The 25520-nt window shown below is 32.9% G+C and overlaps 2 protein-coding genes across 6 annotated transcripts; one reads left to right on the top strand and one right to left on the bottom strand.

Annotated features, from left to right (window-relative positions):
- The first annotated feature begins 393 nt into the window (after positions 1-393).
- On the top strand, positions 394-11674 carry LOC100785375 (ABC transporter G family member 32). Of its 2 annotated transcripts, XM_003549743.5 has the most exons (24): positions 394-855; positions 963-1083; positions 1190-1278; positions 2660-2744; positions 3549-3708; positions 3789-3865; positions 3946-3999; positions 4932-5022; positions 5112-5413; positions 5498-5779; positions 6070-6386; positions 6476-6636; positions 6723-6826; positions 6953-7112; positions 7242-7361; positions 7459-7550; positions 7634-7966; positions 8076-8366; positions 8703-8786; positions 8886-9019; positions 9094-9321; positions 9863-10034; positions 10127-10381; positions 11061-11674. In XM_003549743.5, the coding sequence occupies exons 1-24, from the start codon at positions 581-583 to the stop codon at positions 11328-11330; spliced, it is 4257 nt and encodes a 1418-aa protein (XP_003549791.1). In that variant the 5' UTR covers positions 394-580; the 3' UTR covers positions 11331-11674. The 2 variants fall into 2 exon arrangements, 1 of the variants encoding a protein (XP_003549791.1); XR_001385818.3 differs by lacking the exons at positions 10127-10381; positions 11061-11674 and having other exon boundaries at positions 9094-9427; positions 9863-9997.
- Positions 11675-12971: 1297 nt separating this feature from the next.
- Positions 12972-21570, bottom strand: LOC100801265 (transcriptional corepressor LEUNIG). 4 transcript variants are annotated; one of them, XM_006600706.4, is made up of 18 exons: positions 21414-21570; positions 20522-20619; positions 20286-20416; positions 19532-19816; positions 19352-19443; positions 19151-19238; positions 18982-19057; positions 17605-17654; positions 16639-16938; positions 16352-16507; positions 16023-16262; positions 15676-15775; positions 15415-15524; positions 15039-15188; positions 14529-14681; positions 14316-14432; positions 13402-13605; positions 12972-13304 (listed from the first exon to the last, which is right to left on the bottom strand). In XM_006600706.4, exons 1-18 carry the CDS (start codon positions 21443-21445, stop codon positions 13161-13163), a joined length of 2526 nt encoding a protein of 841 aa, XP_006600769.1. In that variant the 5' UTR covers positions 21446-21570; the 3' UTR covers positions 12972-13160. The 4 variants fall into 4 exon arrangements, with proteins under 4 accessions (XP_006600769.1, XP_006600770.1, XP_006600771.1 ...); XM_006600707.4 differs by having other exon boundaries at positions 19352-19416; XM_006600708.4 differs by having other exon boundaries at positions 19532-19786.
- Between the last annotated feature and the right edge of the window lie 3950 nt (positions 21571-25520).

Here is a 25520-nt window from a genome sequence, read left to right as displayed (position 1 = left end):
AAAAATTATAATTATAAAAAAGTAATTCTACTAAAAAATAAAAATGACCAATTAGTGGAAGCAGCAAGTTGTGCATCTTCAAGTGTCAATTATTTTCCCAAAACGAGAAAAGCAAATCAGCGTATGTCCATAGCAAAACGACGCAGTGTATAACCGTTTTGCAAAAAAGTAACCCGACCAGGTCAGCAATTCCGCACAGTACTGGGCAGCATCACGTCACGTTAGTATGCAATGTGTTGTTGGGTTGTTATAACGGAATATTGAAAATTACGACGATGCCCCTCTGTGAGAGAGCGAGTAGGAGTAGGAGCGCGTGTGGAAACTGTAGAAACCCCTTGGCTTGTCTTTCCCGCGGCCATTAAATGAGGGTCCTCTAACAGCACGCAGACACTATGTTGCACTTTAACGAAGGCACCAACTCAGTCTGTGGAGAAGGATGAAAGAGAAGGTGCGGCCATTAATGCAGACTCTCAAGTCCCAACCACCTACTACTAACCAACGCTAAAAACAACCACAACAACAACAACTTGTAGTAGTAGTAGAAGCGGTGCAGTTTCCCAGCCAGGAAGGAGAGGCCGCAATGTGGAACTCCGCCGAGAACGCCTTCGCCAGATCGTCGTCGTTCAGGGAGGAAACTGAGGACGAGGAAGCGTTGCGCTGGGCGGCGCTCGAGAGGCTTCCCACGTACAAGCGAGCGCGCCGCGGAATCTTCAAGAATGTCATTGGCGACATCAAGGAGATCGACGTCAGAGATCTCCAGGCGCAGGAGCAGCGCCTTCTTCTTGAAAGGCTCGTTGACTGTGTCGACAATGATCCTGAGAGGTTCTTCCAACGCATGAGAAGCCGATTTGACGCGTAATCTCTCTCTCTCTCTCTGAGTAATTAACATGACTTGCGATTCTAAAGCAATTGCGTCAATTACGTTATATTGATTGTGCTGTACACGATTCTGGTCTCTGCAGAGTAGGTTTGCATTTTCCGAAAATCGAAGTTCGATTTCAGGACTTGACCGTTGAGACTTACGTACATGTCGGTAGCAGAGCTCTGCCAACGATTCCCAATTTCATTTGTAATATGACTGAGGTGCTGCTTTCTTTTTTCCTTGCTTTGATCTGGATTATGTTATGTATATATTTGTTTATTAGTTTGTTTTGGACGTAGTTCTGATGTGTTTCCGTTTTGTCATTAGGCTCTTTTAAGACAGTTGCGGATGTACAGAAGAAAGAGAAGCAAATTGACAATTCTAGCAGATATCAGTGGGATTATTAAACCTTCAAGGTCAGGGTTTACAAGTTATTTTACTTTATTAGGCAAAGAAAAATAGTTCATGCACCCATTTGTGTAGACGAGTAGGGCTATATGTGACTTATCTGATTTTGTCTCGTAAAACAGTCAATTATTCTCATTCTCGTTGCTTAAAATTATAAAAATGAGTTAATTTAATTATTTAGATAGTCAATTTCACGTCTTACAAATCTTTTTTTTTAAAGTCAAACCTAAATTTAGTGTTGGACTCCCCTTGCTCATATGCTAATATACACATACAACCTGTTTGGTTTGAGAGAAATTAGATGGGAAAGAATAAAATTAAGTTGGGTTAAAAAAAAAATGAGGCTCCTCTATTATTTCTTACTTATTTCACATATCTCTTTATGTCTCTTTTTTATCTCTTATTTATTTATTTATAATTTATTTTCACTCATTTTTGTTTGTTATTTTTATTTTTGTTCATTTTACTATTTCATCTCCTCGAGGCATATAGAGAGAGAAAAAGATAAAAGAAAAAAATTATTAATAAAGTAGAATAATAAGGTTAATTTAGTGATAAAATGAAAGAAAAAAAAAGAAAGAAAATGTTGAAAGTTTTATTTTTTCTTGGTAACAAAAAATTAATAATTAATCTTTGTCAATAAAAAACTACTAATAAAGCAAAAAAATGAGAATAATAAAGTTTTAGAGAAAATAAGCTATGTATAAATAATGTAAAATAATTTATATAGTTATTTAATCATAAGTATAATAAATTTATATCATTGATGATTTAAAATAGAATGATAATATAAACTTATTTTATAATTATCCATCATCATTAAATTCATAAAAGTTTCTTAGCATATTCATCAATTAACTACTGCTCATTAGGTAAATGCAGGGTTTAAGTCACCACGGTAGGTTCAACATTGCCTTTTTTATTTTTTTTTTCTGTTGTTTTCTGTTGACTGCTGAGACAATAGTTCAACCTAGCGTTAACTGCATTTTGACTGTTTGACATATCAAAAGGACAAAAAGGGCGACTTTTTTCATTCAACTACTACTCTCATTCAAAGAAAATTTACATGGATAAAATCCAAAAATTAACGAATCAATTTCTCGTTTTTGGTACAACAAATTAATTGATTCCAGAAACATTGTTTTACTACTTATATTTTATTCAAAATTGATGAATATTTTTCAACTTCATTTACCCGATAATTGCATTCGTTACATGCATGGTGTTACACAGGCAGGCACATAAAGTTGTCATTTTTTATTTTTAATCTTTGTTGGCAAAAATTTTGTTTTTATCGTTGTCAAGTACTGTATTAAATACTATTTTAATAGTAATTTTTTCAAAATCAAAATGTAATTTTTTTGCATGTTTGGTTTGTTATTCTTGCAGGCTAACGTTGCTGTTGGGTCCGCCAAGCTCTGGAAAAACAACACTACTATTAGCTCTTGCTGGTAGGCTAGGACCTGGGTTGCAGGTACTAAGTTTTCCAATTGGATTAACAAAATTAAAATGGGGTTTCTCTATGGCTGGACGCCCAACTACTATGCCAATAGTATCGGAAATTTTTGCCAGACATGCTGTTTAAGCTTTAACTGAGTACCCGCAACTAAGAATGAATTAATAGGTTGCTTGGAGATTGGAATTAATAAGAACCACGTTCCGAAGTCCTAATAACCGGAGACTCATTCTGAAGGATTTTCTGCAGCCTGTTTGGAGTTATCTAATATCTATAAAACAGAGTTTGCGTATACAGAATAGCAGGATTTAGTAAATTGCATTGGTCCTAATGGAAGCTGGCTTGTTTACCCAGTTAGGGTGTAATGGAAAAAAAATTGTACATTAATATTGCAACTACAAAAGTATTTATTTGCATGGTGTAAGTTGATTACAAAATCAATGGCGAAGGTAAAGTCGACATTGTTATTATGGTTGACTTATTATTATTATTATTATTATTATTTTATTCTTTTTATTGAAGAAGTCGACAATGGCTTTGTAAAATTCCTCTTCAAAGTTGACCTTTTCATTATCAACTTACATCATGTAACTGATGTAAGTAAATACTTCTATAGTTATATTATTAAAGGAATTTTATTTTCATTATACACAACTGGATAAAAAAGCCGATAAATGCCTTCTCTATTTGATTCATACTTGGTAATAAATATAAATAGCTTAATTGACCAAAGGGGTAATGGCCAATAGTTGCTATGCTCCATTTTGGATTTAAACCTTGGTTCTTCCCCCCATCTCATATATGTATTTATGCCCTTCGAAGATGTCAGGGAACATTACATACAATGGACATAGCCTGAAAGAGTTCGTTCCTCAGAGAACCTCTGCCTATGTTAGCCAACAAGATCGGCATGTGGCAGAGATGACCGTGAGAGAAACTCTCCAGTTTGCTGGTCGCTGTCAAGGCGTTGGATTTAAATTTGGTATGCTTTTACGTGATTGTGTTAACATATATTCAATTTGCACTTTATATGCTAATTACTAAATTTTGGACTCTTACCAGATATGTTGCTGGAACTTGCCAGAAGAGAAAAGAATGCTGGAATAAAACCAGATGAAGATCTTGATCTGTTCATGAAGGTACCTTTTCATTTTCTTTTCTAAAATTTATAAACTTTATTTATGGATACAAATTAATCTACTCTAGTTTATTTTTGTAGTCATTAGCTCTCGGGGGACAGGAAACAAATCTTGTGGTGGAGTACATCATGAAGGTATTCTCTAAGTACTGTTGTTACTCTTGAATGCACAACGAATTTTCTTGTGATTGCGACCTGAGGTCCTGAAATATTTTTGGCTAGGGATTTATTTTGAAACATTTTTTATTAATGGAATTCGTTATGCAAAATAATTATTCTGTTGGATACAATACGTGAGTGTGTATGAAGTGAGAAAGGTGCGCATAAGAAGAATTAGGGAAAGAGTGGTGGATTATTAGCTTGGATTACGAGCCAAAATTGAAAGGTGGATTAACAAAGCTTGGATTAGGCCAAAATTCTTTAGCTAGCCTTGGATCATGTTTTTGTGACGACTCACGATTCACAAACTGAGCCACAACAAGTTAACTAAAATACTCACATTAAATCTAGTATATGTTATCAAACTCTACAGACATTTGGTACTACTATTTTAGTAAGCAACATATTAGATATTTTAAGAAAATCAAAATTATAATTCGCTAAAATACTTATTTTAAAAAATAAGTCTATTTTAGCAAATCTCAAAATAAAATGTTAAATAATGTAAAAAATATAACAGGCAAAAATAAAAAATTGATTTCTTTTCTATATCTTTTATTTCAGTTTGATCTATAAGTTTTAAAAAATTTAGTTTGATTCCTTAACCTGTCTATTAAATTATGTTGTCCTTTCATTCTATCAGTTATTATACTAACATTGTCGAATGTTGACTATGAAGATGCCGCATCTTATGAGTATTTGTCAAATCAGTAAAATTAACATTGTAATACAAAATTATCCACTAAGGCCCAATGTGAAACAGCTTAACTTTTTCAGCAAGTAATCTCAATGAAGATTCATTAGCCACTAGTATCCGTGTCTTATGTCTGAATTATTATATCGTTATTTCATTTTTTGTTGTTTTTGGATCTTCCGAACTCCCAAGTACTAAAATATTTTTCACAAAGATATTAGGTTTGGACATATGTGGTGACACATTAGTGGGAGATGAAATGCTCAAGGGCATCTCAGGGGGGCAAAAGAAGCGGCTTACAACAGGTTAAGGAAGGACATGCATTACTTTGTCTTGTGTACTAGCATGTTAGATGTGTTCGGTATATGCTAATCAGTTTATGTGTGATTTACAGGTGAATTATTAATTGGTCCAGCAAGAGTGCTGTTCATGGATGAGATATCAACTGGTCTTGATAGTTCAACTACTTATCAAATTATCAGATATCTTAAGCATTCAACCCGTGCACTTGATGGGACCACAATTGTATCCCTTCTTCAACCAGCTCCAGAGACCTATGAATTGTTTGATGATGTTATTCTTTTGTGCGAGGGTCAGATTGTATATCAGGGTCCCCGTGAAGCTGCTGTTGATTTTTTCAAACAAATGGGATTCAGTTGTCCTGAGCGAAAAAATGTAGCAGATTTCTTACAAGAAGTGAGTAGCCATAATGGAATTTATGTTTCCACTATAGTTGGTTTTAGTGACGGTTCACCTGATACTTCAAATTCTTGTCAACAGGTTACGTCTAAGAAGGACCAAGAGCAGTACTGGTCCGTTCCCGATCGCCCTTACCGATACGTACCTGTTGGGAAATTCGCTGAAGCATTTTCCTTGTATCGTGAGGGAAGGATTTTGTCTGAGCAACTAAATTTACCTTTCGATAGACGCTATAATCATCCAGCTGCCTTGGCAACTGTTAGCTATGGCGCGAAAAGGCTCGAACTTCTCAAGACTAATTACCAGTGGCAGAAGCTTCTTATGAAGCGGAACTCATTTATCTATGTTTTTAAATTTGTTCAGGTAATCCTACCGGTATAAATATACTGTTAAAGCATAAAAGAGTTAATGATTTATAGATTTCTAAACTAATTCTCGTGATAAAAATCACCTCAAGAAAAAAACAATAATTCTTGTGGTCTCTTAAACTAGACAATTCTTTCTTTAACTTGTGAAAACTTGTTTTAGCCATCTCGAATTCTTTTTTTTTTTCCTATATGTGACTGTAACGTTTGACTTTTAATTGGTTCTAAGATGGATGTAACAATGTAAGGTTTATGTAGCTGATCTTGACCCTTATTTACTAATTCCAGCTGCTTTTGGTTGCCTTAATTACAATGAGTGTTTTCTTCCGAACAACGATGCACCATAATACAATTGACGATGGAGGCTTATATCTTGGGGCACTGTACTTCTCTATGGTTATTATTCTTTTCAATGGTTTTACCGAGGTGTCAATGTTAGTTGCAAAGCTTCCAGTTCTTTACAAGCACAGAGATTTGCATTTCTATCCTAGCTGGGCATATACACTTCCTTCTTGGTTCCTTAGTATCCCAACTTCCCTGATAGAGGCTGGATGCTGGGTGACGGTCTCTTACTATGCAAGTGGATATGATCCTGCATTTACTAGGTATCTCTTATGTTCACTTTGTGATTTCAATTTCATTTATTCTTAGAGTTTCTTTTAAGCGACTATTTTGTGTACTACTGGACCTGCAGATTTTTGCGGCAGTTCTTGCTTTTTTTCTTCCTGCACCAGATGTCTATAGGTCTGTTTCGTTTGATAGGATCCTTGGGCCGGAATATGATAGTATCCAATACCTTTGGATCCTTTGCCATGTTGGTTGTAATGGCTCTTGGCGGATATATAATTTCAAGAGGTCGAACATCAATTTCAATATTTTTGTGTTTCTAAATTCGGTTTGGAAAAGTAATTTTTCTGACTTTATATCTCATTTTTGGGCAGACCGTATACCTGTTTGGTGGATATGGGGTTTTTGGATTTCTCCATTGATGTATGCACAAAACTCAGCTTCTGTGAACGAGTTCCTTGGACATTCTTGGGATAAGGTATAAGCCTTCATGTTATTATAATGTGTTTCTTTCAGAACCATTGTAAATATTTGGGAAATGCAGATGATAATGCTAATTTCCTTACTGCGTTGAAAATGTACTCACTATTTAATTTCTTTACAGAAAGCTGGAAATCAGACTACCTATTCATTGGGTGAGGCAGTATTAAAAGAGCGAAGTTTGTATGCAGAAAACTATTGGTATTGGATTGGTCTTGGGGCAATGGTTGGATACACAATTTTGTTCAACATTCTATTTACAATCTTCTTGGCTTACCTTAATCGTAAGGCACATTCTGTATAAAGCCTTTTTCTATTGTTGCGGTGCCATATATCTGTGCTTCATAGGCCAAAATTAACTTTTGTTTAGAGGAGTATTTCTATATATCTTATTTCCCTAATATTTTCTTCAGCCTTGGGAAGACAACAAGCTGTAGTTTCAAAGGATGAGCTGCAAGAAAGAGAAAAGAGAAGAAAAGGTGAAAGTGTTGTTATAGAGCTGAGAGAGTACTTGCAGCGTTCGGCATCAAGTGGTTTGTAAATTATGAATTATGTGTGTGTGTGTGTGGTACTTGACCGTTACTAAATAGCTGGGACGTGACATTTCATCCAATTGTCATATATTCTCAGGAAAGCATTTTAAGCAAAGGGGAATGGTTCTCCCATTTCAACCACTTTCCATGGCTTTCAGCAATATCAATTACTATGTGGATGTCCCTTTGGTATATAAACCGATCATTCCTTTTAATTTATAAAATTTAATTTATGGTACATGAAATGCTATTTTATTCAATTATTGCTTCAGGAATTGAAACAACAAGGGATAGTAGAGGACAAGCTACAGCTTCTTGTTAATGTTACCGGAGCCTTTAGACCTGGTGTGTTGACAGCATTGGTTGGAGTAAGTGGTGCCGGAAAAACGACGCTGATGGATGTGTTAGCTGGCAGAAAAACTGGTGGAGTCATAGAAGGGAGTGTATATATATCTGGCTATCCCAAAAGGCAAGACTCTTTTGCAAGAATTTCCGGTTACTGTGAGCAAACTGACGTTCATTCCCCTTGTTTGACTGTCTGGGAATCCTTACTGTTCTCTGCTTGGCTTCGATTATCTTCAGACGTTGACTTCGAGACACAAAAGGTGGGAGACATAGTATTGCCTTTTTGCATATTATAGGGATAGACATGCAATACATTTTGGTATTCTGTTGATTAAAAATAAATAACTTCTGGAGAGTTTTGATTACCAGGCCTTCGTTGAGGAGGTAATGGAGCTTGTGGAGCTCACTCCGTTAAGTGGAGCACTAGTGGGCCTACCTGGAATTGATGGTCTGTCAACTGAACAGCGAAAAAGATTGACTATAGCTGTTGAATTGGTTGCCAATCCTTCTATAGTCTTCATGGATGAACCCACTTCTGGATTGGATGCCCGGGCTGCAGCCATTGTGATGAGAACTGTGAGGAATATAGTGAATACTGGGCGAACAATTGTGTGCACGATCCATCAGCCTAGCATAGACATATTTGAATCCTTTGATGAGGTATTCTCTTTACGAGAGGGCTTTTCAAGCATTCCTTATTAACATGGATATTTGGAGTTGTACTTATGACCAATAGGCAACATATTGTCTCTCTCTCATGGAGCAACTTACTTTTTTGTTGACATTATTATATAGTTAAACTGTAATTTCTTTCTATTTTGTTTGTGTACGAGTAACATATGCCCGTAGCTGTTGTATGTTCCAGTTTTCCTGGTCCTGTCTATAATGAAATGATTGGTGGTTTCGAAGAGAGCATCATATATTATTTTTCTATTTGAATTTCTCTTTTAAACTTGCTTTCTCTTCACTAGTCTGACGAAATACCAACTTTTACAGCTTCTGTTTATGAAAAGGGGAGGAGAGCTCATTTATGCTGGTCCACTTGGCCCTAAATCGAGTGAACTAATTAGTTATTTCGAGGTCAGTTGATGCAAGCTTAGCTTTCACTGAACAAGTGGTATATGGTGGAATGGTGATAAAGCAATCCTCAATTATTCATAATATCAATTATCTATGTAGGCAATCGAAGGAGTTCCAAAGATCAGGTCTGGATATAACCCTGCTACGTGGATGCTGGAGGCTACTTCTTCAGTTGAAGAAAACAGATTGGGAGTGGACTTTGCAGAAATCTACAGAAAATCAAGTTTATATCAGTATGTACATTTTTTGGCGGTAAATTTTGTACATGATTTTTTTATTTATATAAACATACCATGTTTTTCTTCAGATATAACCAAGAGTTGGTTGAAAGGTTGAGCAAGCCTAGTGGTAATTCAAAAGAATTGCATTTTCCAACCAAGTATTGCCGGTCATCTTTTGAGCAGTTCCTAACTTGTCTATGGAAGCAAAATCTTTGTTACTGGCGTAACCCTCAGTACACTGCTGTTCGCTTTTTTTACACTGTCATAATCTCATTGATGCTTGGGTCAATATGCTGGAGATTTGGTGCTAAAAGGTCCTTCTCTCTTCATTTTTCTTTTCTTCTATGGATCTTCAATTCCAAGTAACATTCTGTTTCAAATTTGGGAAGCCACGCAATGTTTCAAATTTGGTGCTAAAAGGTCCTTCTCTCTTCCATTTATTTTAATCATTAGGTACATCTCTGCAATGTTTTCCTGATAGAAGTAAGGACCTATGATGTATCCCATAAATGTGTAAACATATATTAAGACAGCCCTGCTAGACATGAGCAATTGACAGACATCTTGTTGAATAAGTTTTAGTTAGAACATCGTGAAGACATCTTGTCTGGATATTCATGGCATGGTTAGATTCTTTGGACAGAACTTAGATGTTGTACCAAAAGATTTGGAGTTTCATCTTGATAATCTCCTCTATAAGGATTCTATTAAATGTTAGTGCCTATTATCGAGGTGAAACTACAATTCTGATTGGAGAACAGTACCAACATCACCTATGGTACTGCATTTAAGTTTTGTCCTTTCTGTTTTTTAACCATCAGACTTTATGTAACAACCATGTTATTACTTTTGCAGGGAAACGCAGCAAGATCTATTCAATGCCATGGGATCGATGTATTCGGCAATCCTCTTCATTGGTATAACAAATGGCACAGCTGTTCAGCCTGTTGTTTCTGTGGAAAGATTTGTTTCTTATAGAGAAAGAGCTGCAGGGATGTATTCGGCTTTATCATTTGCATTTGCTCAGGTATTTTTTCAGATATAACATTCATTTAGAATTAGTGCATGGAAATAGCAGGTTTCCGTAAGTTGAGTCACTTTTTATCCTACAATGTGCAGGTTGTGATTGAGTTCCCTTATGTGTTCGCACAAGCTATTATATACTCTTCAATATTCTATTCCATGGCTTCCTTTCTCTGGACTTTTGATCGGTTCATTTGGTACTTATTCTTCATGTATTTTACGATGTTATATTTTACCTTCTATGGAATGATGACAACGGCTGTCACACCAAATCATAACGTTGCTGCCATCATTGCTGCTCCATTTTATATGTTGTGGAACCTTTTCAGTGGTTTTATGATTCCTCACAAGGTATGGAAACTGATACTTCATTGCTTCTTTCTGGAGTGTTGGCTTATTTAGGTCACTCTAGAATCAATGTTACAAAAAATGCCGGAGCATGAAATGCATTAAGGAGAATTTCTATTATAGTAGATCCATTTTAGTAAATAAAAATTAATCCCGACTTTTGTCCTTGAAAAGTTATCAAAATACTAAATTTTTGTCATTGACTGCATTCATCCATTTGCTCCCAATAAACAATAACTTCTAGACTATTTTGATGTAAAAAATTTATCATCAGGTATTATAATGATGTAAAATATTTCAACTAAACTGATATACCGAAAAGTTTTAAGGGATTTTACTCATAAATAACTATCAACTTGATGTTTTCTGTGATTCTTTGAGAGTTTTATTTAACTAAAGTGTTAGTGTTTTGTTCTAATCAAACAAAACAGTTCCACGTAAAACAAATCATCTAATTTCACATGGCAATTACACAAGATCCATACTCCAGAGAATGTTTGAATATGTATTGCTGTTTTGTTTCTTTTATAATTGTATGATGCAACTTTTAGGCAGATCCATTATTCTTTGATATTCTCTTGCTACTTTGATTGGCATATTATTATACGTGGAGAGAAAAATACATCAACTTGTGTACTTAAATCTGTCATCTAATAACTTTTCTGCTTCTTTAATTTCTCAGAGGATCCCTATTTGGTGGAGATGGTATTACTGGGCAAACCCTGTAGCATGGAGTCTGTATGGTCTGCTAACTTCACAGTATGGTGGCGATACTCATTTAGTGAAGCTCTCTGATGGAAACTCGATGACTATAAGAGAGGTACTCAAACACGTGTTTGGGTACAGGCATGATTTCTTGTGCGTTACTGCTGTTATGGTGGCGGGCTTCTGCATATTTTTTGGAGTTATATTTTCATTTGCAATTAAATCCTTCAATTTCCAAAGGAGATGATGGGATGAGACTTGCTAGCCACTAGAGATATTGTAACCAAATTATATCAGTTTTTCAATACCTCATAAAAATAAGCGTGACATCTGTATAGCGATATGATTATATTTATAGCATAGCACTAGTGTGCTTTTAGGGTTTGTAAACTAATAAGAATACATTATCCAAATTATTTTTGTTTTACATAATTCAGGGACAAATTAGTTGTAAGGTGACGTATTATTGGTTTATAGGGATTCTGTTAGATATGAAGTCAGATTACTGGTTAGTAATGACAGATTTTGGTGAAAGTGAATAATATATATATATATATATATATATATATTTATATATATATATATTCTCTCTTTATCTTGTCCGAAGTCATACTTTTCTATTTCCTTATTCTTTATCTAGTAAAAATATCACTTTCAGTTATTTATATAATAATATTTTAATAATTCTAATTATGACAAATAGTTAATCACTTTCAACTGTATTAATGATTTTTTTGTACTTTTAATTTATTATGAAGTTTATTAATGAGATATCACTATAGTGAAAGTGATTGCATTTAATAAAACTATTAACAATATAATTTATTTTTGTAGGTTGGAAAAAGTATTTACTTTGTAAATTTATCTTTTTCTTTAAAAAAATTATCTTTTCAACTTGAATTAACCCAATGACCCAATTATCTTTTCAAGGTTATATTTTGATCATGTTTATTGTACAATTTTTTTATGCATAAAAAAGTAAAACAACAGGAAACGAGGAAAACAAAGATCACTCCTTATAAAAGTAGACTCCTTTAGTAAATTCAAATTGTTAGATGTGCTGATTTTAAAATTAATCGTATGGTAAAAAGCTTTATATTTCTTGTTCTACAGTCTTTTTTTCTCTTCATTTAATCATAGTGCTACGGATATCGTTATTATCACTAATAAAATAAATAAGTTTCTAACTTAATATTTCTTAAATAATGATGATATAATGGCATTCACAATAAAATTGGCCACCAAATCTAACCAATGGGTGTAACAAGGACCACAACAGGTCACCAACAACCTTGAACTTGAAGACTGAAGTCATAACACAATACTCATACACCGTCAATCTAACCTATGCTGTGCATTTACCTAAACGCACTGATACCAAAAGAAAGCTTTTACTAAAACTAAAATAAAGGCAATGTAAAAAATATACTTCATAAAATCTATTTTAAATATCCTGTAGACGAGATTCAACAAAGTGCATCCCCTTTTTCATTCCTTCTCTTTTAAATCTCAATAAATAAATAATTTCCACCATTGATCATTTTTTATACACGTGTCAGTAGAAGCTGTTAGGGACTAGAGATGTCCATTTCTTCCACTAAATGGAGAATCAAACATAATTGGCTGAATAACATGTTACTCAATATACATGCATTATTTCTTTCCATAAACAACTTGATGACTAAATAGCAATGATCCTCTCCCAAGAACACTTTCATTTCAGACGTAATCAAAAAAATATAAATAGGATCAAGAGAGCGGGGGCTAAAAAAGCAAGATATTTCCCAAGTAAAATTCCAAAACATGCATCAGTATATGTATTTTAGGGTTTTTACCATTTTCATTGTATACCCTTTTTCTATTTTTAAACCAAAATGTAGGGAAAAACTTTTCAGAAGGGTCGTATGGCTGGTATCAGAAAATCAGGGACCAGGCCAAAATCCAAAACATCCCTTTCACTGTTAAATATGACCTATATAGAATATGAGGAAGAAGCAACAAAAAAAAACCTAGTGTGTTTGGTGAAGCCTGAAGGAATATCTATCTACATTGTGAATACCACGAGGCAAAGAGCTAGTCACTTCCAGATCTTGAAATGCTTGTCATGACTAGTTGAAGCCACCAATCCAGTAACATTCGATACTGCCAAGGAAGATACAACATCGTCATGTGCATGCAGAGTCATTGTCTTGTTATCACCGAAGTCCCACAGCTCAATAGTCTGAAATCCCCATGATTCCACATTCAAAAATATAATAACATGTTTTGTTCTGTCTGATATAATAATAATTACAAGACAGAAGATAAACAACTTATACCTCATGGCAGCCAATGACCAGCAAAGGATAGAAGGGATGGAAAACACAGGTGCTGAATTTGTTCCTACAATCTTTCAACTCGTGAATGCATTCCCCTTTGCCACCGGACGCAACATTCCATACTCTAACCATATCATCACTGAGAGAAGCCAAAAATTTTCCAGACAAATCCCAGCACACAGATCGGACAAGATTATTATGGCCCTAAAATGGAGTACCAGAACAAGATTGGTAAATAATCAATGGTCAAGAGTTTCACTCCGAGGAGGGGGAGAAAAAAAGAGAGAAAGATGGCATCAATGGATAAATTCTAGATCATTTTGAGAAAAATAACTAAAGTAATGTTCGGGACACGAACAAAACAGAATGGAATTAGACATTATTGTTTTGTATTGTACTTGCTCTCCACCTGTGCATTGCACATGCCTTTACATATATTCAAACAACTAATAATAATTATTATTATTATTTAATATTGAACATTTAATTTAATAATGTGATAGATATTATTGAAGAGGACTTAGTATAATTTGAGTTTTTTATATTGTATACAATATAAAATAAATCTTTCATACAGGCAATTACAATTGGAATGACTAAATAATATAAAACAAATTATATTATATATTTGAAAAAACTGAAGCTTAACGAAACCAAAAAATGATGTAAATTATACAGTCAAGTCATTACATTAATATTAAAGAGGACTTAATATAATTTTAAGTTTTTACATAATACACGGTAAAATGAATCTATCTTTAGGTAAATAGCAAAATAATCTAATACTGGAGAGAGTGTAGGTTTGTAATCAATAATTATCAAGAAGGAAGTTCTAGCGTTGTTTATGATTGATTAAAACTTAGCATCAGAAATACAAGTAAATAAGAATACTATAAACAAAATTTGCAGCTGACCTGTAATTTAAGTCTGCAACCCAGGGTTTCCACATCAAAAATGGATACGAAATTATCCACTGCAGCTGCAAGAAGCCTTCCCAAGCAAGGTTGAAATCTCATCTGAGTTGCACCACCCTGATAAAATATTGGAAAATTAAGTTATTTGCAATCAAATTATAGCAATACATTGAGAATTAGGATGAGCTTCACAACTTATTTTAGATTCCATACCTTGAAAACCCCAGTACAACTACCATTTTTAATACTCCAGTATCTTATCTCACTATTGTCACAAGAGCAAATAAGGTCATCTTTGCTAGGGTGAAAATCTAGTGACATCACAGTTGTTGCATGTCCTGTGAATGTACGAAGAGAATAACTTGGCTGCAAAGCAATCAAAATTCCATCAATTATATGAGAAAAATAAAAGAAAGTGTCACCTAATTAATAGCATCTAAATTTATGTAAGAAAAATCTCTGATGCACCCCTTAGACTAAAGAAATGAAAATAATTTTTTTTTAAGCTAGTCAACTTTCCACACTAATACCAACAAAGTCAACTTTCACCACACAGTTGCATTATTAAAGCTAACCGCTAAAATCTTCTCCAATTGATCTATATTAGTGAGTTCACAACATAAATTGTACATCATAAGAAAATTCTCAACTTCTTTATTAAATCAAATTAACTGAACTTTGAAAAAAGAGAATTGAATTTAACCAATTATAATCATGACTTACATTATCAACATCCCAAACCCTAACAGTTTTGTCTGCTGAGGATGTAGCAACACGCAACATGCTTGGACAAAATCGAACATCAGTTATCCATTCACTGTGCTCTTCAAGTGTAGATTTCAGGTTAAACAATTCTGTGCACCACAAAGAAGCCTGTACCACACAAAGCAGAAAAATGATTTCATCAATGTTATTACCTGGCTGGTTCACTTGTCAAACCAACAAATAGAGTCCAAGATTCATAACCACAAAATTTCACCACAACAAATTCAAATAAAAAAACAAAAGTTTCTTCTAACAACCACTAAATGCAACATTTCTACTGAAATGGAGGTTATTTCATTGCTAAGTTGGATACTTGGATCAATCTAGCACTTACCTTATTATCGTGGCCACCTGTAGCAAGAAGTTTTCCATCTGATGAGAAGTGACAACACTCAACTTTATGCAAACTTGCCCCTATATGCTTGATATCCTTGAATGAGATTTCTAAGGAACAGTGAACCATTTGAATTAAAAAATTTAGGTTTTTGCATATAGTCATATAAAAGATCCAAACCACAAAATGCCTATTGGATTGAGATATTTTTGGAAGGGGGAAAAGAGAGGGCAGATAATTCATCTATCAGATTTATCACACCTTTGCCAATTTTTTTGCTAACATCTGTATCATCAGGAGATAAGAATGACTCAACATTGTCGCCCAAACATCCATCACCCACAAGGTGATCCATATCAGCCTGCAAAATAATAATTCAATTGCCTAGCTGTCATGTAGTTTTTTAGAGTGCCTAGATATTTCCATGCTTAGAAACCTTATTTTTTTCAGTCAGTTATTGTAGCATAGATAAAAAGCATTCCATGTGACAAAGATAGAAATAGAAGTTCTCAATAAAACTGGGTGCAATATTAGGATATCGCAAATCAATTGATTCTGTGCAATGCATATAAGTAATCCAAGAAAATACTTATGAAGGAGACACTGACCAATTGATTCTGTGCTGACGTAAGTGGGCCCAAACCATCAGTACCAAACATAAATGATGACTTAGAGGAAGGAACATTCTGTTGCAGAGTTGACACTGTCATCATGTCTGCAGGTGTTTGTGTAGATGGTGTTTTAGGTGAACTGATAGGTGGTCCTGTAGTGTTTGCAGTTCCAGAACTATTGGCAGGACCAGAAGATGATGCTGGTTTTCTCTTCCGCCCTGTTTTACTTATGGAAACCTTAAAGTAACACATGCAATCAAACTGATTAAAAGACCTGGATATGCATTGCAGTCAGTAAATACTGTTCAAAAGCAGCAGATGAAAACCTGGTTGTTTCCTTGTAAGGTATTGGACACATTGCCCTCTACAGTCATGGTTCCAGGACCATTTTTTTCTTGCTTCTGGAGAGATTCAGACTGATGGCTTGAAAGAGGGTGCTGTGAACATTGTTGATGCTGCTGACTACTCTTTTGAATTTGTTGCTGTAAAAGACAATTTACTATATAATGAATACTTTGGGGAAGTCCAGAGGCAACAATTTCTGATGGAATACATTCAAAGTGGTGGAGAAGTTAATCCAAATCAGGCACAGGTGTAGGTGTCTAGGTGATACCTTAAGGAACATATCTGAGTCAGGATGAGGCAGCACTGAGGAACCAACTTGAGCGGGTGACCTGTTATCAGGAATTAAATCACCTAAAGAATTTGATTGGCCATCTTTCAAAAGAGCCATGTTTTGATCATTAACAAGCATCCTGAGTCTTCTGCTCTCAAAATCACTGGCAGAAGGAGAAATCAAATTTTGTTGTGCCTGAAGCATAAGTTGCTGCCGTACAGAAAGTTGATGGAAAGATTGTGAAGACTGCATCAAATTATTCGGCTGGAGAAATCCTGAGCGGAGCTCATCCAGTCCCTAAAATAGTTACGATCAAATCATAAATAGGATTGCTTGGACAGTAGAAAGAACATTGATGTACCTACATTACCTAGATGAAAGAAAAAAGGAAGAGAGAGATAGCCTTGTATTGTTATTTTACATTTCCTCAATGATGAAATTTAAAGCACAATACTTAGTGAACTAAATATCTATATCACAGCCAATTTTGGCAATTTCAATTTTACAATGACATCTCATATTAAAAGTTAAAACTTTAACAGAGGCCAACAGTGAAGTTATGCCCAAGCCAATTAGAGAGGCTTCCCCTACCATTGAACCAGACAGGTAATGCCCCTCTATTGTTAGGGATTTAAAAGAGAGTTTGCTTCAATAGCACAATACTATTTTCTAAGGAAAGTGTCCAATCTTCAACCTTAAAATGAATTCCTAGACAAAGATAGTAATCATTCTTATGTTGAAAAAGACAATGTCATCTATCAATGTAATCCAATAAACATAGCAACATCGAACGTATGCACTACATGCTATTCCCTAATATATTCCCTAATATATTAAGATTTATTGTTTGAAATTTGAATTTGACAAATCAATGATCCAAGAAAGATGGACTCAGGAAACAACATATAAACAGCATCATAGTTCTAATTTTGTTAGGAAGAATTAGGTCAAAGCGAGTCTTACTGCTAGAGGCCATCCTTTAAGAGTCAAATTGCTACCACCTTGATTTGAACCTAAAATGAGAATAATTGTCGACCAAAAATCAAATGCAAATTCTAAAATCAAACCATCACAATTACAATAAAATACAAATCTAACAGAAATTGCTATTAAGATGGCATATAAAGCAACTATGATCCATAGTAGGGAAAGTTAAGTATTTAAAGATATCAAAGCTGACATATTCGTGTTGAGGTATTCAGTCCAATAGCTTAAAAACCATAGAAAAACCTGTGAAAAATATTGAATTGATTTAGATTTTCCTTAAAAAGACAAGGAAGATATGTTCATAGTAATGAGGAGCATAAAATCATGCATCACATTCTTATTACATAATTATATTTATGATGTCTTTAACTTAGAAAACAACAGCATGTCATTTAATAAGTAAAGTTCCTTAAAGTCCATTTACAGTTACAATTTTAAGGCACAAGAACCGCGTGAAAGGAGATAATTGGATTTAGACTTTGGAAATCTATAACTTTTATCTTGCATCACAATTTCTACTTTTCCATTTGACCAAACGGACTTATGTTCAGAAAACCATATCACCCAAAAGCTTAGCATGCCAAGGGAAGGTCTACCAGTGAATGATTTCTTATCTCTGGTACGATGTAACAGGTTTTTAGAAATATACTATTTTTTTTACTTTAACAATGTGACCAATAACCAAAGAAAATAATTATTAAATATATAGACTTTAAAAAGAGAAGCCCTAAACTATATTGTAATTATGTTAATTCGAATTGATAATTTTTGGGAGGGAGGAATAAACTATAAATCAAATTACATATGCGACAACAAAGGAGGTGCATTCGCAGACGATGTTGGTTGAGAAAAGAAAGCTAAAGAAAACTAGATTGAAGTCAATTACAGATCTAAAGACACCTAAGCTAATGATGCAATTGCCTCAGGCTCAGCCATTCAAAAGCTTTGAATCATGACCAAGATTCTGACTTCCAACATATGTTTTTGAACAAATACCAGAACAAATTAAGTTATTCAGTCAAATAATTTTTCCAATTGATGTATCCATACCCAATATTCAAATATTTTGCATGTCTTCAGTGTCCAAACACAATTTATATCCTCGTGAAAGAAAAGTTCCAAGTAACTCTTCATAAGCACAGGTATTATGTACAATCATGTTCAGTCAACAGGAATAAAACAAATAGCTTGACTTCCAAACAAAAAAGAGTGTCAGAACTGGCTGAAAATTAACAAAGATTGAATATCTTCAAAGGCTCCTTATTGAACTTACCAAGTCTGTATATTGAAACACTAACAAGTGAAAGTAAATTTAGAAACAATAAGTTAAATTTGAAACAACAAAATGAGTACCATGACAACTGATAAAGGATCCTTCTGAAACAACAGCTTGAGACCTCATCATTGCATTCATATCACTGTTTAAGTCCTGTTTCAGGAGCCAAGACTAGTAAATACAAAATATTATAAATTAGAAATGGGGTTGTATACAAATCGAGACAATAACGATGTTCAGAATTACTTGTGTAGACCCTGGAAGCTTCTGGTTCAGATTTTGGACATGCTGAATATCCCCCTGTAAAATACTAGGTGCACTGAGCAATGTCTGTCTACAAACAGAAATTTGACAACTAGCAAATTCAGCCCAAATTGAGATAGGCAATCAAGAATAAGAAGACATGAATAATAAGTGTTCTCATCAAAGAAAACAATTGGTACGCACCCTGTAGCCTGTTCACCAGTTGTTGCTGCTGCTTTCAACAATAAGGCATGGTTTGGGTTTAGAAGCTGAGCAACATCATCAATTACTTTTTGCTGCATAATATAATAAATAGTGCAAACATGTGACTATAATCATATAAAAACAGCAGGGCCATGTTATACTCCCAGACAGACTAGATACCTGAATGCTTGTGTCATCTAAGGCATCTTTCTGAAGTGGAAGCTTCAACCTGTCTTCATAAGTTTTTGTTGTATTAGCATTAGAAGTTGCCCGGTTCTGCCTCATCAAAGGATCACTGCTAATAGGACAGCTAGCACTGCCACTAATAAGTTGAGTTCCACGCAGACGTTGCTGCTGCTGCTGAGCATGTCTTTGCAATAAGAATTGCATTTGCTGATTCTGGTTTGTATTCTGAAGCTCTTGCTCCAGTTGCTTCTGCATTAGTCGAGCCTTAATTTGTTGACTCTGTCATTTTCAAATTTATACTAAGCTGACATTTATGATTTATGGCCTGTACTACATAAATAAGGGCTAACCAGAGATATTGAAACAAACATCTAGTTCTTGTTTTGACAGTGACCCAATAACTTAACACGACAGATGTCAATGTCTACAATCTTCATCATCTTAAAACTATAGAAAATAGAATTGCAATGAAAACAATGGCTAGTAAATAATAAATACCAAATCATGGACTGTTACATTAATACACACACATACACATGCTTCATCAGATTTTTAAAAATCATATAGGTATATGTACAAAAGAAAGAGTGTCATCAAGAAGCACACACTTAACCTTGGTTCCCATTTAGCAGTACTAGAAGCAGGAAGATAAAAATGAGTACTAAATATTAAGAAGGATAGCAAGGAATTAATCATGGAAAATAGGGGGAAAAAATAATTGATGTACATTAAAAAAATAAATTCACACCTTACTGTAAGATACTGCTGCTTCTTGGTGCTTCTGAGCTGTATCTTGGAGCTTCTGATTTGCCCTGGCAATATATATGTCCCAGAAGACAGACCACCACTCAAAAAGAAAACCACTAGGTGCATCTATAACTGGAGCATGTAGCCAAAAAGTCAAATTCAATAAATTAGAAGAGCATTTGCATTTGCATATACCTAATTTCTTTCCCCTAAGAAAGCCTATATGCATTATCTTACCAATAGGATCCGTTGAAACATTTCCTTCGGCCTGAAATATTCTTGCAGTAGCATGTAATTGTCTCTTCGTGAGATAATCGTGAATATACAAATCTAACCTGCTCGCCAACCCCCCCAAAAAAATGGTAGCTAATTAGAAATGTTGAGAAAAACTATAATAAAATAATCAAAGTGATAGCAATCAGCAAGACAATGCCAGGTCTAACAAACACAAAACATCCACTGCACACAACATTCGCCTGCACCAATAAGCATTTCTCATTTTGAAAGTGACATAACAGAGACACGCACAACAACAACAACAACAACAACAGCAGCAGCAGCAGCAGCAGCAGCAACAACCAAATAATGTGATTGCTGGTAAAACAAAAAAGCCATAAAGGTTAAAACACACCATGCATAGAATAGTTGATAACTACAAGATTTTAAATTGACATCAATCTTACTAAGAACTAAAAAATAAAAAACAAATGCAGGCTAAATGCCAAGGGGTGCGTATATACATTTACATATGAGCTACTCCAAACTGAAAACCGAAAGAAGAAAAAAAAAATCAAAGCTTGGAGTGAAATGCAGAAGCAAATCAAACGAGAGACGAAAGACAGCAAAAAAAACGCAGATAATGCGTAAGGCTTACAACACAATCAGCTATGAAGAGGTAACAGAACGGGGGGTGCAAGAAAACCCAAAAACTCAACACACCAACATGATCACACGAAAAACCTAAAACCTAAAACAAAAACACGAGGGAAGAAGCGGCGAGCAGAGACGCCACCAACACAAGAAACTGAAGAAAACCCAAAAGAGAGAAATCAAATAGGAAGAAGTAAGTGGGTCAAAAGAAAAAAGAAAAAGGAAGGTGGCAAGTTGAAAAAGTCAGTGCTTTCCGTACATTTTATCCGCTTCCCAGTTGGGATTAGACATGGTTTGAGCTCTGAAACGCGTAAAAATCTGATCTTGGCGATGATGAGCAGGTAGAAGCTATATGCAGTGTATGGCTATGGAGACTGCGTCAGAAAAATATGTTTCCCGCTACACAGTGAGAGAGAGAGACAAAAAGGTTTGCTTAGATTTTTCAGGAACAAACAATATCAAAATAATAACTCTTGTTTTTTTTTTAAAAATTTTCAAAAAAGTTAAATGAAGAAAGTATGTACAGATTATTTGTTTTCTATAAATAAACTAATTCAAATGTTTATTAGTAAAAATTACTTAATTTCATTTAATTAAAAATTTTGATATATGATAAAAAAACTAGCACTTGCATATATTAAAATTAAATTTTAATTATTAATATAAAATGACCTTTTTAAAAAGTAATAATAAATTAAAGTCTAATTACTAATATTAGTTTTTATTTTAATTCATTATGCAGTATTGCATGAATGAATGAGGGATTACACGTGTATTACATGTCTTAGACTATATTATTATAATATTAATTTTAAAATTTTAAAATATACTTTTTTATTTTTATTTCAAAAAGGTGTGATTTTCTTTAATATAATATCCACTTCATCTTCTGTATCCACTGATACACCTTAAAAAATTGATTTTCTGATTTTCAGTTAGGGATTTTGTTTTATTTTTTTAGGTTTTGTCTTTATCCACGGGTCACAGCACATCCTTGTTTCCCACGCAACAGTACCCATGCTACGACATTCGAAAAGGTTTGTTCGGAATTTCGTCATTCTTAATGGATGCATGCCTTTTATTTCATTTAAATAAAATAAGTTTAAATTTTGTTATAATGTTTTATTATTTTAAACAAAATATATATTTTTCTATTTTTAAAATATTCATCCTATTTTTATTTAATATTTTATCAAAATATTGTATAAAGTATAACATTACTCATTTAAATAAATCTCTATTCATGTCTCTATAAACTTTTTTTTTGTATTTGTTTTCATATTTTATCATGTTTGGTATAATTTGTTTCTGTCAAATAATCTTTTAAAATAATTTTTAAAAAATATAAATTATTCTCTAAAATAATGTAAATATTAGTGAAATCATTTTTTCTTCTAAAACATGAGTAGATATATATTTTCAAACTTTTACATTTCATAAGGTTATATTTGTCTTTTACATTTTAATAATAAAAAATATATTTTCAATATGTAGAACTTGAGAATTAATGAGCTTTTGGTAATTTCTATTTTTGTTAAAAAAATAATCACTAATTACTAATTTGTAATGGTAAAAAATGATAATGTAATCATTTTGTATAATTAAAACTTTTTTTCTACTCCAGAAACTTGGATTCTCACCTCTTTCTTTAGGAATATTTCTGTGGGAAAATGGATTAAAATTGATTATCATAAATCAATTTTATAAAAGATTTCTTTTATTAGTTACATATCAAACTTAATAATAATAGTTTCTTAATGTAGACTTTTTGGAAAAGTATAAATTTATGGGTTATCAAACCCTCCCTTGGAGAGAGTGAAAAAAGAAACATAAATAAAAATATGATGAATGATATAATGTGAAAGGAAAAAAAAAATATTGATGAAACGTTTAAAATAAATAAATTTTATCATCGACTCTTATTTATTTACTAAGGACAACACAAACGACAAACTAAGGGATCCTTAAAGACCTAGCAACAGCTCTCTTAATACTAATAACAAAATTTATATCAAAGAGAGAGAAGTTTGATTGTAATAAAAATTGAAGTGATTGAGATAATATACACATCAAATGAAATTATATAAAGAGAAATACTGTAATGCATTTTGATTTTTTTTATCACCTGAAAAGTACGAAAACAAAATAGGAAATTACATCCTCAACGAAGGAAAACAAAGAGCATCAACTAATAACAAAGGCCTTAAAGGAGCTGGACAAGATGTCAATGTAATCATGGGATCAAATGAAGATGAAACTTTCTTTGAAAGCCAATCTGCACACTGTTTGGCTCCCTATACACATAATGACACATTAATTGCCAAGGCTTTTGCTTAGAGGCACAAATCTTGTTCATAATAGGAGCATACAAGTGATGCATTGTAACACCAAGAGAAATCAGTTGCAAAGCTAACAATGAGTATAATTCGCATTCTACCGTTGCATAACTCGAGTTCCATGCAAGAGAAAGACCATGAAATAACACATGTAATTATGCATTAAGGCAACATCATGAAAAACTAGAACTTCATCTACCCAAGGTGTCTCGAATGATTGCACGTATAATAAGGAAATTTATTTGCCTGATTCTGATTCATTGCACTTCTCAAGTTCTGAAAAAGCATCATCCCAATTCTTTCTACACTTTTAATTATAATTATAATATATCTAAACTAAATCGAATCTCACCTTTTTTATTTTATCTCATCAAAGGATCGATCCATATTAAAATTTGGCTTTTAGTGAAAGTTATTTTGTATTTTTTTGTTAACCATCCAGTTGATTAGTAAAATCTGATTAATAATTATTTTCGTCAATGATTAAACTAAAAAATTATGATTATGTTACTCTAAGATGAGGAGAAAATTAACTCATTTTATTCAATAATCAATCAGCCAATAAATAGGCAAGATACATCTAAACTACTGCAAAGAAATTGCAAAGCTACAAACGGGAAAATAAGTGCAATGTGCATAGTGCTGCAATCCTAAAAACTTGGTAAACTTAGTTCATATCTAAAACTAATCAAATAAAACAAATACATAACTGTCGAGTAGAAAATTAATTCATTTTATTTAATAATCAATCGGCCAATAAATAGGCAAGATACATCTAAACGGCAAAGCTATAAACGGGGAAAATAAGTGCAATGTGCAGAGTGCTGCAACAACGTGCAAAGTGCTGCAACAACCTCCTAAAAACTTGGTAAACTTAGTTAATATCTAAAACTAATCAAATAAAACAAATACATAACTGCTAATTAATTAATTTCAACATATTAAACCTATTTTTTAATACATAATTATAATATAATTGAATGTTTATTTACTTTTTTATGTTTTAAAAGAATTAATTCTAACTACAACTATTGTTATAATTATTTTGAACTTAAATGTTTTAATTTTTTTAATCACAGCTAATGGCAACTGTTTTTTAATTTGGCATTTAAATATATTTTTAAAATTTCAATAAATTATAAAATAAAATTATGGCATTAAATATCAATAAAATAATAAATATTTTTTTAAATATCAATATTCATTATAAAGAGAGAAGAAAAAAACTGAGCCCCCTTTGACCAGTTCCTAAATCCATCCCTGCCTAGCTACGTACCTAAATAAAACAATAATAATTTTAAACTATTCCTATAAAAATGTTTTTGTAAATGTTAAATAAAAAGAGATATTGTGTGCAATTAAAAAAATCTCAAAGAATATTAAAGTAATTTATCGTATTCTTAATTTATATGTAAATTTAAAATCCCATACAAATTACATGTCATCACACACCCTGGGACTGGGTTGTATTTTTTTATAATATATTTATTTTATTCATTCAATGTCTTACAAGTATAATAATTTTATTTTTTTTCATTCTTAAATATTTTTAAAAAATAATAATAAATATATTTATTACTTTTCTGTATGACTAAGAGTTGCATTAAATTTATCTTTTAAAACAACATTTTCAATTTATTTTAAGACTAGTGTAGCGTATAACTTTTAAAATAGTATTTTTAAGTTAATGACTTAAAAAAAGGTTTTTAAATAAACACTTATTTTTAACTAAATAATATGACTTTTTTTATAAAAAAAAAACTAATTTATAAACTATGTAATTTTCTCGACAAAGGCATACTATGCTTCAATTTTGTGTTTAAAAGTTCTTTTAATGTTCTAAAATAAATATATCAATATCAAGTTAGTGCAAGAGCTTTATTTTTCTTTTATCTCAAGTTAGAAAACCAAGATTTATATTTAGTTTGCTTTATATTGACAATTAATTGTTCATATTATACACTTATTCTAATATAAAATATTCAGTTAAAATTAATTTTTATATATCTCAATTACATTAAATAAATTAA

The sequence above is a fragment of the Glycine max genome, chromosome 17 (assembly GCF_000004515.6).
Source record: "Glycine max cultivar Williams 82 chromosome 17, Glycine_max_v4.0, whole genome shotgun sequence".
Lineage (NCBI taxonomy): Eukaryota > Viridiplantae > Streptophyta > Magnoliopsida > Fabales > Fabaceae > Glycine > Glycine max.
Note: the sequence above shows the minus strand (reverse complement) of the source record. Positions and strands in the feature narration are given on the sequence as shown.

Coding starts and splice junctions, on each gene's coding strand:
- LOC100785375 (XM_003549743.5), top strand. CDS start 581: ATGTGGAACTCCGCCGAGAACGCCTTCGCCAGATCGTCGTCGTTCAGG. Junction 7,967..8,075: donor TTGACTTCGAGACACAAAAG/GTGGGAGACATA, acceptor TTTGATTACCAG/GCCTTCGTTGAGGAGGTAAT. Junction 10,035..10,126: donor TATCATTTGCATTTGCTCAG/GTATTTTTTCAG, acceptor TACAATGTGCAG/GTTGTGATTGAGTTCCCTTA.
- LOC100801265 (XM_006600706.4), bottom strand. CDS start 21,445: ATGTCTAATCCCAACTGGGAAGCGGATAAAAT. Junction 19,444..19,531: donor TAGATGACACAAGCATTCAG/GTATCTAGTCTG, acceptor TATATTATGCAG/CAAAAAGTAATTGATGATGT. Junction 15,525..15,675: donor TAGCAAAAAAATTGGCAAAG/GTGTGATAAATC, acceptor ACTGTTCCTTAG/AAATCTCATTCAAGGATATC.